Below are 20202 nucleotides of genomic sequence, written 5' to 3' on the forward strand. Positions count from 1 at the left end.
TCCATCATAACACCATCTGTGAGGGAGTTACTACACCACATCAGGCCCCTCATAACACCATCTGTGAGGGAGTTACTACACTACAGGGTACATGTTTGCTGGTCAACACCTCAGCCTATGTGACCTACATGACCTCCACTGTATACATCTGTATGTTCACAGTATGTTCCTTTTCCTTTATCTAATGAAACCTTTTGTTATCCCCCCCCCCCCATGTTTTGTATCCAATGAGAAAGAATTATTGTTAAACTTTGGGGCATTGAGATTTTGCAGCATTGATTCATTAATTACAAAAAGTCACAAAAAAAGGCTGCTCCCAGCCTCCCTCCCATATCATACTGGCTGCTCACTTATGAGGTCTAGGCTGTTAATCAACCATGTGAGAAATCTCATGTTCATTAAACTTCATGGTCCTCCAATTCAAACCTAGAAACCAGATGACTATGTACACATATGGCTAAGGTATCATCGTTCAGCAACTGATACACAAACAAGAGTAGCCAAGTCCAAGGAACTTACTATGGACCCCGTTTAGAAATTCTGTTAATAATTTCTCCAGGAGTGCAAAAGTTCAAGGCGAGCCTAAATAAATTCTTTTTAAATTGCATTTAATAAATTGTATTGTTTTGAGACTGTAGAATCATGATATAGTACACATCAACACTATTTACATTATTATGGGTATGTTTATGCATGTGTATGATTTGTTGCCCACAAAAATGTCAGTTGGTAAACAAGTTATAAGGGCTGGGAACAAACCTCTGATCTAAACATCCACCATCTAATTATGACATAAACCCACTGTTGTGTTGCCTACTCCATCCATGTGCTGATGTCTATAGTGTATGAGCTTATTGAATCGCCTACATCTGGTGAAACAGTCACCACAGTGTACCAATTATTAACTTCTTTTTTTAGTTAATTATTCGAGTTGTTAGCTATTTTTATTTATTGTACTGTATGTTATAGTGATATCCCCATTAGCCGGAACAATTGGTGCAGAGCTCTTCCGGGGATGAGAGATTTCTGGCTAACCAGACGACTTTCTCAAACCCGGAAAAATTCCTTGTCCCCGGAATCTTTTCCGGTTACTGAGAAAACTTTCAGAGTGTCTAAACTAGACATCTTCCACAGACAGACACTAGCCCACTTCCCCAGAACGTTTCTGGGTGCTGGGGATGTTTACCTAGAGTCTAAAGTACTGGAGCTCATAAATGCAGTTCTAATTAAGTTGGAAACTTCATTTCTTTACTATAATACAGCTCCTCCCCGACTTACGACCTACTCGACTTATGACCACCCGGACATACGACCGCCTCAGTCGAACCAAAATTTTTTCCAATTACGTATTTTCGAGTCCCAACGTCAGTGATTGCGCTATGTACTGACAAAATTTTCGTTTGTAATTCACTTTAAAATGGCTGGCAAGCTTAAAAGTAAGAGTTTTGTGGTGCCGAGAAGAAAAAGAGACACCCAATATAGATTTTCTACGTATTATTTAAGCATTTTCAACTCACGACCATTTTGACTTACGACCTGGATTTGGGTCCCTAACCCCGATGTAGGTCAGGGAGGAGCTGTAATCCAGAATATTGTAGTTTATCTAAAAGTTTGGTTAAATAAATTTATTTAGAAATTAAAAATCTATATGATATGGACGTGAATGAAGCTGTGTGTTACAGCAAAGACTGGTATTTTCCTTGGAGCTGTGAGGGATTAGTGGGTCTCATGTAACTGACCTGACCTGGTGCAATAAGAACATAAGAACATAAGAATGGAGGAAACTGCAGCGGGCCTATTGGCCCATACTGGGCAGTCCCATTTACACCCAACCCCTGTCATATATCCACCCAACCTATGTTTCAAGCTATCCAGTGTATTCAAGTTAAAGATGATGTTTGGTAACTTGTTCCACTCATCCGCTACTCTATTTTCAAACCAGTGTTTACCTATTTTGTGCCTAAATCTAAATTTGTAAAATTTTTAGCTATTGTTACAAGTTCGCTCCTGGTTGGATAGTTTGAGTACCTTTGTAATGTCACCTTTGTTTAGCCCTGACTTCCATTTATAAACCTCAATCATATCGCCCCTCACTCTACGTCTCTTGGGGGAGTGCGAATTAAGATGCTTTAACCTGTCTCTGTACTCAAGGTTCCAAATGCTGTTTGGGCTCATGGTGCTCGCAGTTGTCCCACCCACTTTTGAGAAACACTTTCAAAATGCATTCCCTCACTTCAATTTAAATATAAAAAATTCCAGATATATAAGATGACTTCACAGATGTAAAGGTCAGATGACAAGACAATAAAAATATTATAATTACAATATAAAGCAAGATATGATGACGAAGAGGATAAAAAAATTACTTAATACCAGGAAAGGATGTCATTTCTATCTTTGCGTATACTGTACTCGACTAATAATGTCCGTTCGCCTCTCCCCCTGAACTAAGAACCCCAAAATTCAGACTCATTAACTTGAAGCAGTAGACCGATACATTATTCTGTCCATAAATGCTTCGGATTCATGAGTCTGAATCTCATGGTCTGTGGTTTAGAGATGTCTTGAATAAAGACGAAAGCTAAAGTTCTCCGTTGTTTCCCTTTTTCCCTGTGATTTTATCAATATTTATCTTATCCATTTTTCCATTGTGGATCTACACGAGACTTTAGTAGTTGACTGTACACAAGTCCATTACAAAAGCCTGTCCTAGTGTCCTACAATACCCAGAAACTTGTAGGTGAGACTGGTCCAGTAATGGAGACTTACCTGGATGGTTAACAAGTGCTCCTGAAGGTCCGAATAACTATAAGGGTAACAGTGAGCAATGTAGACGGTGTCATCATCATGTGGAAAGGTAATGTTGAAGGTCAGGGTGTAGGATGGCACATCATCCTCGCCGTCATCGTCACTGTCGAAACACGCGTTGTCGCTGCTGAAAGTTTAAATTTTCTCGTAAACTTCTAGAAGGACTAAAATAATTACACAATGCCTGTGATCTGCATGTGATGGACCGACAGACTACAGTCATCTGTGGAGATACATTCCGTCTCTCTGGCAATTTGTCCTTTATCTCATCCACAAAATGCATGCTCTCAGTTACTACACTCAACAGGCTCTTGGAAATTAAGCAGTATTGGTTGCGAGATCAAGTCTAAACCGTGGCACAGCAGTACTCTGTCATGACAGATGAACTCAGAACATACTGTAATGTTTTGAGATATTGTTGATGCAAGAGGGTAAAGCCAGGAGAAGGATCCTTGTCATATGGTTAAGCAAATCACAGAAGAAAATGTTCCATTTTTTATTAAGATCATTAACTTGTAATAATACCCCAAAATTACCAGCAATTTCTAGTTACCATATTTCCATATATAATGATGTAACCAGTCAAGACACTTATTTGATCAAATGTGTCTAAATTAAGTTGGGTGCAGTGGCCTTGTGGACACATCACTCACCTCTTGGTTTTTAGTGTCACTGGTTCACTCCTAGGGCGCTCTTCCAGTTTACACAGTATTCCATGGTTACTTCAACTTTCTAGTTAAATGTAGCTAGTAAAGACTTCATTTTTAATGTTAAAAATACTGAAACAGACATTGTTTTTTAGAACTATTATATTGTACAGTACACAGATTCCCCCATGCTTAACAAGTACAGTATAGTCTGCATTTACTCGGCTTTTGTTTACGCGATTGATCATTTACGCGGTGCCTTGCCAGAATGAAAATGCTTTAATTACGCGGTAAATTTGGTCATTTACGCGGGGAGCGGCTGGAGAGGTCCAGACCGCCACACCATTTTCTACCCACGTGGTCCATTCTTGACCATATGTGGGAAGCGGCGCGGTGAGTGGTGCGCATTAGGCCACTCTTACGTTATCGCTGACGTCATATGACGTATTGGACTGTGATTGGGCCACGCATCCTTACCACCCACGCATTCCCTCCGCCGCTAGCTGTGATTAGTTTAATGTAATATGACGTGCCCTGCCACCAGAGGGTAGAAGTCGCTGATCTAGCCGGGCCTGTCTCATTGTTCTCAGTCCGCGTATACAGTTCTCTCTTGTGCCCGCTATTCCCCTCACAATTCACAATGGCTTCCGCGGGACCCCCACCACCAGAGAAAAACATTGAATTACCTGGACCAAGCCATGATAATGTGAAGGAAATCATCGAGTTGGGGGAGAAAATTAAGCTCATCCTTAACAACGACCCAGACAATCATCGGTAAGAAGCGTCTAATAACCATCTGACGAAAGTTATGGAGCCATATATCCAGATCTATCTCGACAACATCAATGCTAGTCGTCAACATAGTATTGAGGACTTCCTCGCCAGCAACCCACCACAACCACAGCCAGCCCAAGTCAGCGATAGTGATATTGACAGTGAGGATATGGACTTTGAGAAGTTTGTCTGGGGCGCCCTGCAAACCTCTGCGAGTTGTGAAAGTGACAGTGAAAGTGAAAGTGATTCACCGGAGGGCAACTAATCTGCCCTCTGCCTCAGAACCAGCTGCCATCCACGTGTGCCGACCCAGGTTTTCTACTAACCTAAGTGTTAAAAACCCTAATATTATTGATATTTCTCTTAATTATTAATTGTGTGTGCATACCATCATAAAATTAAGATGTTATTTTTACTACAACGTACGTATCGTGTCAGAAAAAGTGGAGTTTGGGGGTCGGCCCAGTCTCTATTTCAATTAATCCCATATGTTCTGTTATTTCATTTACGTGTTTCTCGTTTTACACGGGCCTCCACGGGTTCAATTGACAGCGTAAATGCACTGTACTATACGTACTGTATTTACTAATGAATGAGTAATTTTTTCCTTAAAATATCCCTAAAATCACCCAGTACAGTGACCCCTCGGTTAACAAACTCAATCCGTTCCAGAAGGTCGTTCGAAAACCGAAAAGTTCGTTAACCGAAACCATTGTTTCAATGGGTTTTTGGGTTATTGGTTCCAGCTCACCGAAAATTTCCTAAATTCAACAAAAATGGTAGAAAAGTTCACTTACTTTGAGGTGTGTATGTAGAAGGCTCCTGGATGATGATGATGATGATGATGGGAATTACAATGGGGGTGGAGGAGAAGGAAGAAGAGAAGGCATTGGGGTGGAAGAGAAGTCACCCCATGGCACCATTTCACCCATAAAATTTTAGTTCTCTTGGTGTATTTCAAGATTATTTTCTTTAAATCAACACTGTACTGCATTATATATTGTCAATATGTAAAATATATTTCAAAATGACCAATAATTTGCTTGGAAACACAGAAAAAAGCGTTTAGTTGAAGAGAGTCTCAAGCAAGATGTTACCTCCAGTGAAAACAGAGAGACTAACGCCTGTTTGCTGTGTTAAGAGGCTGGATGCTGCGCTTTAAACTAGTCACTTTACCTTCAATTATGTTCAATAATTGTTAAAATGACTAAAAAATTGAATATTAAACTTTTAAAATTATTGAATAGTATAAACTTCTTGATATTTACTAAAATAGTTAGGAATTTAAGCCCTAGAACCGATTAATGTATTGGCGGACTGATACTAAAGCTGGTTGCCCGGCCAGTGCAAGCGAAAACATGTTGAGGTCGGTTCGTAAGAAATTCGTTAACCGAATTGAAGATCCTTATGGAAGGCAGTTCGTTAACCGAAATTTCGTTAACCGAGGCGTTCGTTAAACGAGGGGTCATTGTATCTTAAAAAAATTTATATGCAAATATGTTACTGTTGTTATGATGCATCATGTATTTGCATGTTGGTGAATGAATAATACAAATAACAATCAATATTTTTAAGTTTTGTATAAAAGAAAAATAAATAATGAGAATTTTTTTTAATTCTGAACAGAATAAAAAAATCAATGATTGGTTAAAAAAATATTTTCTTTACAATCATACCTGTCATGATTCTTGAAGTAAATGATGTTGGTGGCACAACGCCTCCAGCCAACACCATGCAGTTCCATCTCTTGATCAGAGTACATAAGAGGTCGCATCCCATGATTATACAGGCTGTCTCCCTTGGTCAGGTTCACGATAGAAAATCTGAGAAGTAATGGTCCCATTAGTACAGTTAGGAAGAATATCTTGACATATATACTGTGCTGTACTCATTATATACTGTACTCTTGATTGATTTATGAGGTTTATAAGAGTAAGATGGGTCATGTTTTTTTTTCCTCGATTGCCATCAGTGATTCACATATAATTCCTAACTCTTGCTAATAAAGGTAAGGTAATAAGATTCTTTTAAGCACTGAGGAACAAATGGTGCAAATTACTAAGAGAGAGAGAGAGCTTGATATGTTTCATGTGCAATAAACTATAAAAAACACATGAGGCATAATAGGAAATGACATCTACACATTACTGTACCCATTTTTTAGTGCAGTTTATCTCTCCATCTGTGAATTCATAATGATAAAGCTGTTTCATGTAGGTAGGTAACAAGGGATATCAAACATAGATCTGATGAATTCACTTTTTATGATGTAATGAAGGGTTTGGGGTTGCACACAATGATGTTTCTTCTCAAGGACATTGTAACTACCTACTGGTAATATGTGACTTAAGTTTGCATTAGACTTGCCAAGCACAATAAAAATATAAATAAAATATTTAGCTGTGTACTAAGAGATGGGGTACATGCCCCATGTATAATATCTGTCTTCCTTCCCCGTTGCTGTCCATACTACTACTATTACTTGTTCTTACCATCCTTGAGATATAATATATAGACAGAGAAAATAATTAATAAAGTTCAATACTTTAGAAGGTAAATATTACTGGTTATACAATATAAGCGATGATTCTTATATACTGTACCGTACTGAAAAACAACCACAATAATTGAAAGTTTAATGTAGTTACACTAATAATAAGCTAGGGTGGAGGTGTCACCTGTAAGTAATATCCTTGCATGTGTTGGAGACAGCAAAGTAGAACCACTGTGTGTGTCTGGAGGTGTACATGTCTGCTCGCAGGTGTAGCTCATAGTAACACTCAGACACCTGCACGGCCTGCACGGAAGACACATCCTCAGTCATTGCTTTCCAACATGATTACCGACACAATTTGAAAGTGTGGCGACTTAAAGAAAAAAACACCCTTTAGGAAAAGAAATTACTGTACTTGTTAGACAATTAAAGCTCACCTTTAAGAAATATGGACAGAGGAATAACAATATACTGTATTTCTAGAGGAAAAAATTAATGCCACAGAATTGATACATGTATATGTATTTATTACGGGGATTAGCCCACCAGGGCACAAGTCACTGACCCACATCGGGGCCTGGGGGGCGAAAATGTAATAATGATAATAATAATAATTCATAGTAAATAAAATTTGTAATAAAAAGTAAAATAAAATATTAATGGTAATAATAATAATAACATCACTGTGATAATAATAATAATAATAAATACAAAGAAATACAAGAATGAAAAAAAAAATAAATAAAGAAATAAATCCATGGTTGATGATAATATTAATGCAGGGCCTTCCACTGGTCGGGAAGGTTGTGGACCCCAGGGCCGACCTGATCATCATCAAACTACTGGGGCCTCAAGTGACGTCACTGCGGTCGCTGGAGGATCGGCTTTTTTCACACTTCATTTTTCCAACATTCTCAGCCTGAGATCCAATTTTCCTTCTGTGGAGCACCATCTATTAACCTCTTCCCCTGATCTCTTACTACTTTCCGAACTTCAACTGACCAAAGCAGCTTCACCCAAACCTTTTCAAGTCTCCAACTACAACCTTCATACCTCTTTCCGTTCTAAGGGAAGTGTATGCGAATACTGCAACACACATACACCTATAGCTCGACTCACGGATCTTGAATTTTCTCTTTATGATGTCATCTGGCTCCAAATATCTCTACCAGCAACAGGTATGACTATTTTTCTTTGTTTCCTATACTGTTCTCCCAACTCTACCAACTATTTGGAACTCTTTGACAATCTCACTTCTTGCCATGAGTCGTTGCTATCCACACACCACAACACCAAAATCCTCTACCTAGGGGATTTCAATGTACAGTCATCCACAGGAATAAGTATTCACACTGTAGCTGTAAGGCCCGAAAATGGTCTGGTAATGTTGAAACTGTGCATCCAGATGCATGATGAAACTCAGCTACCCCTACCTGTTATCTCTAACTATTTTCTGTTTCCCCTTCTTTATTCTTCTATTTTCTCCTCTTCCTTCCTTTACTAATCCAAACATCAATAAAAAAAAGTAGGGTAAGAGAAAAAGTGGGGGAGGAGGAGGAGGAGGGAGCTGTACGATAACTGCAATCCCATTCGGCAACAAGTTACTACTATTGGAAACAATATATTACTTGTAATATAAACACAAGACACTAGTAAAACATTCACAACAAATGTATTTATAACATATATGTAGGAATAAAACATAAATTAAAGATCATTTTGTAATTTTGTCTGTTCAGGACAGTGTTACCAGATATTTTGTCTCAAACACGAACCGTAGGTGTATACTTATTCTTGTGTCCGGCTGTACAGCACAGAGAGTGGCTTTGCTCTGCAAGGGGTGACCCAGGTGGAGTTGAGGCACTCCCTTTTTTCCTTACTTAATGATCTGGAACAAATAATTAAACACCCTCCACGTGTTCCAGATCGACACCATCAACTTACTAACATTCTTGATCTATATTTTACCTCTAACCCCTCACACTATTCATACTCAATTTCCATCCCCTTAGGGTCTTCTGATCACAATCTTATTTCTATTAAATCAAACTGGGCACAACCACCTCCCCCATCCCTCTAAACGCCAACTATGGCACCATCGGAGGGCAAACTGGCAATCCTTGTGAGAATTCTTCTCCGACTTTCCCTGGGATGAATTTGATTTTTCCTCTCGGGATGCCTCGGTATGTGCTGACAGCATTGCTGGGGTTATACAAGGTGGTATGAGTGCATTTATCCCATCTTCCACCAAAACTTTCACTTTACAATCATGGTTTGATCGCTCCTGTTCTCTTGCCTGTAGGGAGAGAGATAGGACGTATCAAGTTATGAAACTATCTCCTTCTCCTGTTACCCACTCCTCTTTCATTACTTCTAAGATTGTTGTAAGGCTATTCTTTATTCGACCAAGCAGAATTATAAAAAAAAAAAAAAAAAAAAAATTTGATGACCAGACTAGCTCTTCTTCTAGTACACCCTTCTGGTCCTTAACCAAAAACATCTGTAATCACTTCTGCACTCCCTCTTTTCCTCTTCTCTTCCGACCTGATAATTCTATAGCCAACTCTCCCCCTGATAAAGCCAATCTCTTTGGCACCTTATTCTCCTTAGGCGATTCCAACTCTACCCCTCCTACTGAACCTATGCACTTTCCTATAATTTCCACTCACAGGGTTGCCGGTGTGTTATCCGCATGGACCGGACGGAATACCCCCTCATGTTCTGAGGGAGTGTGCCAAAATTATGGCCCGTGCTTCCTCGCCTCTTTCGTCTTTGGCTCAAAACCCAAACTTTTCCTTCTTCTTGGAAGCATGCTTCGATTCAGCCCATGCCAAAGAAGGGTGACCATTCTAATCCCTCTATCGCCCCATTGTCCTAACTTCATCCCTATCTAAGATTTTTGAAGCTGTTAAACTCTCATTTTTTCCATCATCTTGAACGCCTTTCGATTTTGACAGATCACCAGTGTGGCTTTTGCCAGGCGAGATCTACTGGGGATCTGGTCTCCTACTGCACCCATCTTTGGTCATCCTCTCTTAGGGATTATGGAGAAACTTTCGTCGTGGCCCTAGACATCTCCAAAGCATTTGACAGGGAATGGCACAAGACTTTGCTTTCTAAACTTCCCTCTTATGGTTTCACTCCCCCACTTTGTTCTCTAATTTCTAGTTTCCTTGAGAACTGATCCATGGCAGTTGTTGTCGAGGGATCGATCTCTTACTCTTTCACTACCAATAGTGGTGTTCCACAGGGTTCTGTTCTTTCACCTACGCTCCTCCTCCTTTTTATCAACGATTTACTTCACACTACTAATAATTCTATCCATTCTTACACTGATGATTCTACTCTTCACCCTTTTTCTCATTTTTCCCCTCCCCTAACTATCAAACTAGATGTTTCTAGAGCTGATATTGTTTCATCTATCAATGCAGATCTCTGCTGCATCTCTGAATGGGGAGGTAGAAATTTGGTTGAATTCAATAGTAATAAAATGCAGTATTTACCAATTACACTTTCCAAAATAGAAGACCTCCCACCTCCCACATTTCAGGACACAATCATTCAGCCAAATTGATATTCTAGGCCTCACCATTTCTTCTATGTTGTGAAAGCCACACATCCAAAACATTGCTAAAGCTGCCTCCCGAAAGCTGTGAATGTTGTACAGATGTTGTAGCTACTTCATTCCTGAACAGTTGCTTGAAGTTTATAAGGGATTCATTCATCCTAACTTGGAGTACAGTACTGCTCTCATATCTCAGGTGGCTCTTCTTCTGTTCAACTGTTAGATAAGGCATTTTGTCTTATTAACTCTCTAAGTTGATAATTTCTCTTCCTGTTCTCTTTGCCACAATGTTGCTTCACTCTCTCTCTCTTACAGTTACTTTCATGGGCAATGTTCGGTGGATTTGACATCCTGTGTACCGCCGGCACGGCAGTCTTGCTCGCGGTGGCCACCATTTATCTTTGGATGTCGGTCACACTAGAATAACCCGTTATAGTACATCCTTCTTTCCTCACATAGCCAAACTGTGGAATGCTCTGCCTTATTCTGTGTTTCCATATTATTACAATCTGTCTCACTTCAAAAAGCTGGTTTTCCGGCATCTTCGTGGTGTAGATTAATATGTATATAGTCTTTTTCTCTTCTATTTTTAATTTCTTTTTATTCTTATTTTCTCACCCCGAAGGCACCATTGTGGGTCGATGGCCTGTGCTCGACATCAACAATTCTGCTGATCGGCTGATTAAGAAGTATACAATGTACTATATCCAAGTGAACTTGTACTCACTTAAGTGAAATAGAAAACTAAAATTAATTCTTCAACTATAAATTTCCATGGAAATGCTATAGAGTATATTTTTCCCCTCTCTATCTCCCAATACAAAAATCAATATAAAGTTCCATACATGCTCATTAAGAAATATTAACCTAAGCTAGACCTGAAATATCAGTTTGCTTATTAATTTTGGTGCATAGCCAAATCTTACCTTTCCCAAATTTCCACACTCAAAGCGTGACTCAAACTGCAGAGTGGTGTCCTTCTCATCTTCAAGTGGGGGACGAACATCTTCATTCAGGTATTTGTTACCTCCTACACATGAGCGGGAGAACTGTTATAAAAGTGACAATAATTTGTTACAAAACTCAGAATCTCAGGAACAAGTAAATCATTTCATCTTCCTGTATGAATACAATATTATAGTTGCCTTTGGGCAAGCAGCACAGACATGATATTACATTTATGGTGTCTAACAAGACAAGGCAATAAATTATGGTGTCTATCAAGAAAAGCAATAAATTATGGTGTCTAACATGAAAAATCAATAAATTATGGTGTCTAACATGAAAAAGCAATAAATTATGGTGTCTCGCATGAAAAAGCAATAAACCATGGTGTCTAACAAGAAAAAGCAATAAATTATGGTGTCTAACATGAAAAGCAATAAATTATGGTGTCTAACATGAAAAAGCAATAAATTATGGTGTCTACTTTTACTTTACTTTTACCCTCTTCGCCACTGATCGGCTTGTTAGCCGCTTGGGCGATCGGTCAAGTCTCTTTTCATTTATATTCTTTACCAAAAGATCGGCTCGCTAGCCGCCCAGGCGATCGGTCACGTCTCTGTCACGCACTGTTGGCAAATACTGGGCATGCACCGGCTCCTGAATGTACCTGAACCCGCTCCAGTGTTGGTCAAGTCTGGTCTTGAAAGAGCTCACACTCGGTGCCGTCACAACACTCTCTGGTAGATTGTTCCAAGAGTTTACAACCCTCACTCCGAAAAAGTTTGCCCTCACGGTTTTCTGGACTTATGGCTTCTTCAATCTTGAGCTGTGACCCAGGGGCGGGCCCGCAGCTCAAGTAAGGACACTCAACTGAGTAGTGCCCTGAGATGCTTATACACCTCAACTAGGTCCCCCTGCCTGCCTGTAGTATAAGCTAGGCAAGTTCAGGCCCAATCTCTCAGGGTAGCTGAGGTGCCAAAGTGTAGGTACCAGTCTGGTGGCCCTCCTTTGAACATTTTCAACCAACTGACAGTCCCTAGCATATCTCGGGGACCAGATGGGGTGACAGTACTCCAGATGGGGAAGCACTTCACTCCTGAAGATCGTTACGAGGGACGGACCGTCTAGATATCTGAACGACCTTCTTATAAGACCCAATAATTTATTTGCCTGATTTACCTTCTTCTCACAATGGCCCGAGAACTTCAGCTCATTGTCAACATACACACCTAGGTCCTTCTCACACACAGTCTCAACTAGTGCATTTTCTTCATCCCGTTGGGACATATGATACGCCTCCTTACCGTTGGTACGCCCCAGGTGCATCCTCTTACACTTCGTGACATTGAATCTCAGCAGCCATTTCTTCGACCATTCCTGGAGCCCACAGAGGTCCTTCTGCAGCTCTTCACAGTCCGCTTGGTTCTTAATTTCCCGAAATAACTTGCCATCATCGGCAAACATTTGTATGGAGGAGTGTACAACGTCAGGCATGTCATTTATGAAACAAACAAACAACAGCGGGCCCAATACACTGCCCTGTGGTACCCCACTTGTTACAGGTACAGATGACGATTTCGTGCCATTAATCACCACACACTGCTTGCGGTCATGTAGAAAGTCTTCTATCCACGCTAGGACATTTCCCCGAATTCCGTACCCTTCCAGTTTGATTTTCAGCCTTTCGTGGGGTACACTGTCGAAAGCCTTGGCAAAATCTAGGTAAATATTGTCGATATTACCACCCCATTCCAGAATATGGGTCCAAATATCCAATACCTTGAGCAATTGTGTTAAGCAAGAGCGCCCCGGCATAAAACCGTGTTGGCAATCTTTTACAAGGTTGTTTCGTAGTAGATGTTCCATCGCGGCATCTCTGATAATACTCTCAAGTACTTTACATATTATGCTGGTCAGGCTCACCGGTCTATAGTTGTTCGTGAAGTGACTATCGCCCTTCTTGAAGATAGGACTCACATAAGCCACTTTCCATTCACTGGGGACCATTTGTTCATCCAGGCATTTACAAAACAGGAGCTTCAGGGGCTCTGCAAGCTCTTTGCACAGCTCTCTTAGCACTCTAGGATGCACCATGTCAGGTCCGGGACTCTTATGGACCTTTAGCCTGGACAGTTTATTTCTAATACCCTCTTCTGTGAATACAATGTGGGTCAGTGCTGTGTCGAACCGTCTGTCCTCAAACGCAGGAAGGTTAGTTGCATCCTCTCTTGTGAACACTGAGGAAAAGAAGCTGTTCAATGCCTCAGCTTTATCCTGGTCAGAATCTGCGTAACTACCATCTTCAAGCCTCAGGTCTCATACTCCTACTAACATGAAAAAGCAATAAATCATGGTGTCTAACAAGAAAAAGCAATAAATTATGGTGTCTAACATGGAAAAGCAATAAATCATGGTGTCTAACAAGAAAAAGCAATAAATTATGGTGTCTAACAAGAAAAAGCAATAAATTATGGTGCCTAACATGAAAAAGCAATAAATTATGGTGTCTAACAAGAAAAAGCAATAAATTATGGTGTCTAACATGAAAAAGCAATAAATCATGGTGTCTAACAAGAAAAAGCAATAAATTATGGTGTCTAACATGAAAAAGCAATAAATTATGGTGTCTAACAAGAAAAAGCAATAAATTATGGTGTCTAACATGAAAAAGCAATAAATTATGGTGTCTAACATGAAAAAGCAATAAATCATGGTGTCTAACAAGAAAAAGCAATAAATTATGGTGTCTAACATGAAAAAGCAATAAATTATGGTGTCTAACATGAAAAAGCAATAAATCATGGTGTCTAACAAGAAAAAGCAATAAATTATGGTGTCTAACATGAAAAAGCAATAAATTATGGTGTCTAACATGAAAAAGCAATAAATCATGGTGTCTAACAAGAAAAAGCAATAAATTATGGTGTCTAACAAGAAAAAGCAATAAATCATGGTGTCTAACAAGAAAAAGCAATAAATTATGGTATCTAAATACAAGAGTACCAAAAATATCATACAGTACATTATATACATACACAATATACAGTACTGTACTAAAAAAATTACCATGGAAAACTCATAGTTATAGATTACACTTTATCCTCATATATATATTTAGATAATTTGTTTTTATAAAATTAAATTGTGAAAACACTGGTGAGCAGATGTTTGGGCCACAGTTAAGTTAGGTTAGGTTAGCTCCTTACCACCCTGGCTCAAACCAATATCTGTGACCCATATGTCCTATATTCGAGAACAATACCAGCCTAGAAGATGTTAACTCACGTAGTTGACGGAGCTGGTAGGGTAGTAGTGGTAGACGAGGCGGCCTAGGTCATCACCAACGGGCTGAGGTCGTAGTTCTGTTCCCGTCGTTTCATAGAACGGCTCCGGATACACTGGCCAGTCCTCTATGTGGTGGACTTTGTCTTCTATCACCTGTAATATTATCATCATCTATCTATTTCCTATAATAATTTGCACATTCTATCAACAATATTTAGTCAGAAACTAATTCAAAAACACTATTAATATGAAATTTGTCCAAGAGAGCAGGAGGGTGTAATACACTTTAGATAAAATAATGTCTTCTAGGTTTGGCAATTACAATATAACAATGATCACACACACACACACACAAAGGAAATATTTACACACCACAACAGTAATAAACCTCTTTAACAAAAGTATCACCAAGATCTGTTAAGAGACTGTCAGTTATTTGAAAATGTCCAAAGGGTACTATTTTAGTGTCAGTCATCTCGGGAATCTTAGGAATTTAGGTTAGATTAGATATAGTACCTGGGTTCTGTGGCTAGGTTAGGTTAGATAAAAATTTCAAAACACGTCAAAAAAAGTCGGAAAAACATAGGAATGACTAAAATTTTACCCAAAAGAGGACCACCAGACTGGTGCTTGTGCTACAACACCTCAGTTACCCAGATATTAGAATACCTGCATTTACCTAGCTTATACTATAAACAGGCATGGGGTGACTTATTAAAAGTTTACAAACGCCTAAGAGGACTAAATTTTAGCTTCAGTAATTGTCATTACTATTTAAGTTCTGCTAACAATTTTCAGTGTCTACTTATGCATGTGTATAATTTCTTTAAGCGAGACCAGGAAAATAAGTTTGTTGCATAAATAGCTCTCATTATATTTTAACAGTAGTGATTTACTCATGTGGTTTTGATATATTATTTAGATTTCACAAGTTTACTAATTTTGCAATTTTGTTTACGAGAATATTTATTGCTTAGTTGTGAATGTGTATTCTAAAAAACATAAATCATACAAAATATGTAATGATATCAGTAGGGAGCTGCACATATTGTGATTATGTCAGAAGTCAGTGTTTTTATTACTCCTTTGCCACAAGAAACAAGGGTAATTTATCGTTTCGGTCATCAAGCAAATTTTATGATTTTAAGTTACCACCGTCCGAGGTTAGGTTATGTTGAAATTATGTTTCTTTGATGTATTTTTATGTGTTTTGAACAATTCTGAACTGCTTCCAAATAAGTTTATGGGGAAACTTTTGTCGTGGCCCTTGACATTTCCAAAGCATTTGACAGGGTATAGCACAAGTCTTTGCTTTAAACTTCCCACTTATGGTTTCTCTCCCCAACTTTGTTCTCTAATTTCTAGCTTTCTTGAGAACCGATCCATGGAAGTTGTTGTCAAGGGATCGATCTTTCGCTCTCTCTCTACCAATAGTGGTGTTCCACAGGGTTCTGTTCTTTCACCTACACTCTTCCTTCTTTTTATCAACTATTTCCTTCACACTACAACTAATTCTATCCATTCTTATGCTGATGATTCTACTCTTCACTCTTCACATTTTTCCCTTCTCTCAAACTCTCAAACTAGATTTGTTTCTAGAGCTGATATCATTACATCGATCAATGCGGATCTCTGCAGCATCTCCGAATGGGGAAACTTGGTTAAATTCAATAGTAATAAAAACTCAGTATTTACCAATTACACTTTCCAAATTAGATAATCTCCCACCACTCACATTTTAGGATGTTATCATTCTGCCAAATTTTAAAATTGATATGCTAGGTCTCGCCATTTCATCTAATACATCATGGAAGCCACACATCCACAACATTGCTAAAGCTGCCTCCCGTAAGCTGGAAATACTGTACAGGTGTCGTAGCTACTTTATTCCTGAACAGTTGCTTCAAGTTTATAAGGGATTCATTTGTCATAACTTGGAGTACAGTACTGCTCTCATATCTCGGGTGGCTCTTCTTTTGTCCAACTGTTAGATAGGGATCCGATTAATTACCCAAATGTAGCCGCAATGAAGTCAAATAATGGCCCTACATGAATAAATGGGGTTACCAATCACTTCTCGACTAGTATTTGGTGTTAGAAGTAAAAAAAAATTGGAAAACGTAATTTAATTTGAGTCAATAGATCGAGTGCATGTACCTAACCTAACCTAACCTCGACTAGTATTTGGTGTCACGAAATCACAAAAAATTGGTAAACTTAATTTAATCTGAGTTAATAGATCAAGTGCATGTACCTAACCTAACCTAATCTAACCTAACCTAACACAACACAACTCTGATTAAATTAAGTTCACCAATTTTTTGTGACTTTATGACACCAAATAATAATCGAGAAGTGATTCACAGCCCGATTTACGCTTGTACGACCATCATTTGACTTCATTGCGGCTACATTTGAGTAATTACTCGCTCCCTCGGTACATGCACGCGATCTATTAACTCAGATTAAAGTAAGTTTTCCAATTTTTTGTGACTTTGTGACACCAAATACTAGTCGAGAAGTGATTAGCAGTCCGATTTATTCATGTAGGACCATTATTTGACTTCATTGCGGCTACATTTTGCTACATTTTGGTACATTTGGGTAATTAGTCGGACTGGTTAGATAGGGTGGAATCAAAGGCATTTTGTCTTCTTAACACTCTTCCTTTAGTTGATAATCTCTCTTCCCTTTCTCTTTGCTGCAATGTTGCTTCACCTACGCTCTTTTACAGGTACTTTAACAGGCAATGTTCGGTGGATTTGGCATCCTGTGTACCACTGGCAAGGCCGTGGGATCGTAACACACGTCTTGCTTGCGGTGCCCACCATTTCTGTGTAGATGTCGGTCACACTAGAATAACCAGTTATCGTATATCCTTCATTCCTCACACAGCCAAATTGTGGAATGCTCTGCCTTCTTCTGTGTTTCCATACTCATACAAAAGTCTCTCTTCAGAAAGCTGGTTTTCCGACGTCTTCTTGGTGTAGATTAATATAACCGGTTAATATATAGGACTAACCCGCCAGGGCTGCATAGTGCCGATGCGGCCGTATCATCTCATGCCCAGAAATGCCTCAAATTTCACCATATCATAGTAAGTTCTTTCTGTTTAATATACCAGGAAAGTTAGGTAAACTTAAGTAGGTTTGTTTGGTTCAGTCTGTTCTTCATACCCACAAATGTTAAGTAGCGTTTATTTTTAAAATATAAATTTTTTAACATTTCCACAAACTACAACAGTGTCCACTATAATATAACAATGAAAATCAGGTGTTTCTAGAATTGTTTTCAATAAATTTTGCTCGCGGGTTAGTCCTAAAAAAAATAACCATATAACTTTTTTCCTTGTCTATTTCTAATTTATTTTTATAAATATTTTTTGCCCCCCTAAGCGGGTCGATGACCTGTGCCCGGGTGGGCTATTCCCGTAAAAAAAAAAAAAAAAATGGTGTCCTCACCTGGAGCTGGAGGACGGTCGCCCAACAAGGGGTCACAGTTAAAGGTTGAAGTAGCCCTGAAGCCGTAAGTCCAGAAGACTGTGAGGGCAAACTTTTTCGGAGTGAGAGTCGTGAACTCGTGGAACAATCTACCAGTGTTGTGACTTGTGACGGTGTAGCAGTTAAAAGTGAAGTCTAGGTAAAAATGAAGTGTTTGTGAAACATATCATACGGCACTCCCGGCAGAACGCTTTGAGATTCGGTAGTGTGCTGAGCTGGTGAGTGGCGACTGATTGTAGCCTTATATTCGACTTTCATGCTTTTTAACTGCTACAACGGCACCGTGTGTGAGCTCTTTCAAGACCAGACTTGACAAGCACTGGGGCAGGTTCAGATACATTCAGGAGCCAGTAAAGTGCGTAACAGATACGCGACCGACAGCCCAAGCGGCTAGTGAGCCGATCAAACAGAGAGCAGCTCGGGAAGCAGCCATCCCCCACCTGGTACGATGTCCTCCGTAAACTTCCTGAACTCTCGTACGTCTACGGGAAAGGGTCACGGAAAGGGGACGTGATTGTTGCCCGTATCATCATTGGGTATGACTTTGCTTGGGAGATTGGTATCCCCGCATCCCCTGAGCAACGCTCTTGTGCATTATGCAGAAGACCCGACAGCCGCACCCTTATCCACTACCTACTAAGATGTCCCCACACACAACGCTTCCGTGACGCCTGCTGGACCACCACTCCACGACCCCCTGACGGAGACACGATGATCCTCCCCATACTGGCCAGATATTATGTAAATAATATTGACTATGTGTTAAAGGAATATCCTTCCTTCCTTAGGCTTTAGTAAGCCCCTTTATAATATTTATACTGTATATACTTGTCACACTTGCCAGATGCTTCTGGTGTCATTGTACAGGGGTACCTAGTGACAGCACCAGGATCCCGCTTCCTCTATCAAGGAATAAACAATTGAAATTGAATTGAGCCGATCAGTGGCGAAAGGGATAAAAGTAAATAACAAAACTAAAGTCTTACTCGTGGTTGGTATGCCTGAGGTGTGTTTGTTTACTTAGATTGGAGCCAAACTCAAGACTACAATTGTAATGGTCATGATAAGAGCTAACCTGAAAACCTTAAGGATTCATATTACGCTCAAACGTCCACAAAACCTTCCGAGTCCCCCAGTGGAAACGTCCCCCGTTTTCTCTGTTTCCCCCGCCTTTGTCTATGGGAGCAGACGCTGTATGCTGGGACCTGTTGCCATCCATTCCTTTGTAATCAATTTAATTCTGCTTTCGATAGCTGAGTCAGAGCATTGTTAGTGAAGATAATAGTAGAGAATGAAAATGAGTTCATAGTCTCAATTTCAACGTCAGAGGGTACCGTAAATTAATTCATTGGAATAGGAGTAGCTGGACTCCCTGGTCTGGTTTGAGTGAGGGCACGCGGGCATTTTAACCGTTAGTAAGTGCCCGTCCCTTCATCCATACAGGTCCCTAACGCAGCCTAGGCCGTGTCTGTAGGGTGGATGTTGTATCCACTATGACTGGGGACATGTCCGAGGTCCAGTAGGATCCGTTACCTTCGTGAGACCCGGCCGTCAGACACTTCAGACCACCTATAGCCCCCATAGCTGGCTCGTCTGGCCCTAACGCTCGGTCCAGCTCGGTCCACGAGGTGACCCTGGACCACCAAGCCACACCCCACTACCAGCCCCCATCATTGGTGGATGAGTGTCTACCTCAGTAGGGCTATATTTGTGTGGTGGAATTAACCCACTGGGATCTCCAGAGTTCGTCGCATAGTACTCCATGGTGGCTGGACCCCATGGCTGTTGCTTGAGTATCACTCCTGACGACTGAGTGTTGTAGTGGCAGTTGTCCTAGTATGTATGGTGCTAAGTGACTATCCTAGTTGTGCTATTGAGTATGTCCACCCAGTAGGGTTGGAAGTGTATTGAATATGTCCACCCAGTAATGGTGTGAGTATGTTGAGCCTGAGGGCCTAGTAATAGATTTCGTCTGTTAGTACAAACCAATTTTTTCTTCTAATTTCATATTCATGTTTAAATAAACTTTGTATTTGTATAATTGTGTATATTATTTACCTACAGTATTTACCGTTATTTCTTCCCTATTGCTTGATACTATCATTACACCTACCCACGAGCCTCCTATCGTCACGCTACCAATGGTGATATATAAGAGTAACAGGAATTGTTACTGGCACACAG

General features: G+C 39.8%; 1 protein-coding gene across 8 annotated transcripts in view; it reads right to left on the minus strand.

The window, feature by feature from the left end:
• Positions 1 to 20202, minus strand: part of LOC121876242 (cytosolic carboxypeptidase Nna1-like) — a 56871-nt gene that overhangs the window by 13045 nt on the left and 23624 nt on the right. For all 8 annotated transcript variants that reach the window (XM_042381252.1, XM_042381249.1, XM_042381254.1 and 5 more), the window contains 5 exons: positions 14519 to 14671; positions 11215 to 11337; positions 6908 to 7026; positions 5906 to 6052; positions 2770 to 2935 (listed from right to left, as the gene is read on the minus strand). In XM_042381252.1, the coding sequence (XP_042237186.1) occupies positions 2770 to 2935; positions 5906 to 6052; positions 6908 to 7026; positions 11215 to 11337; positions 14519 to 14671 (708 nt within the window). The remainder of the gene's footprint in view (positions 1 to 2769; positions 2936 to 5905; positions 6053 to 6907; positions 7027 to 11214; positions 11338 to 14518; positions 14672 to 20202) is intronic.

The sequence above is a fragment of the Homarus americanus genome, unplaced genomic scaffold (assembly GCF_018991925.1).
Source record: "Homarus americanus isolate GMGI-L3 unplaced genomic scaffold, GMGI_Hamer_2.0 scaffold34921, whole genome shotgun sequence".
Taxonomy (NCBI): domain Eukaryota; kingdom Metazoa; phylum Arthropoda; class Malacostraca; order Decapoda; family Nephropidae; genus Homarus; species Homarus americanus.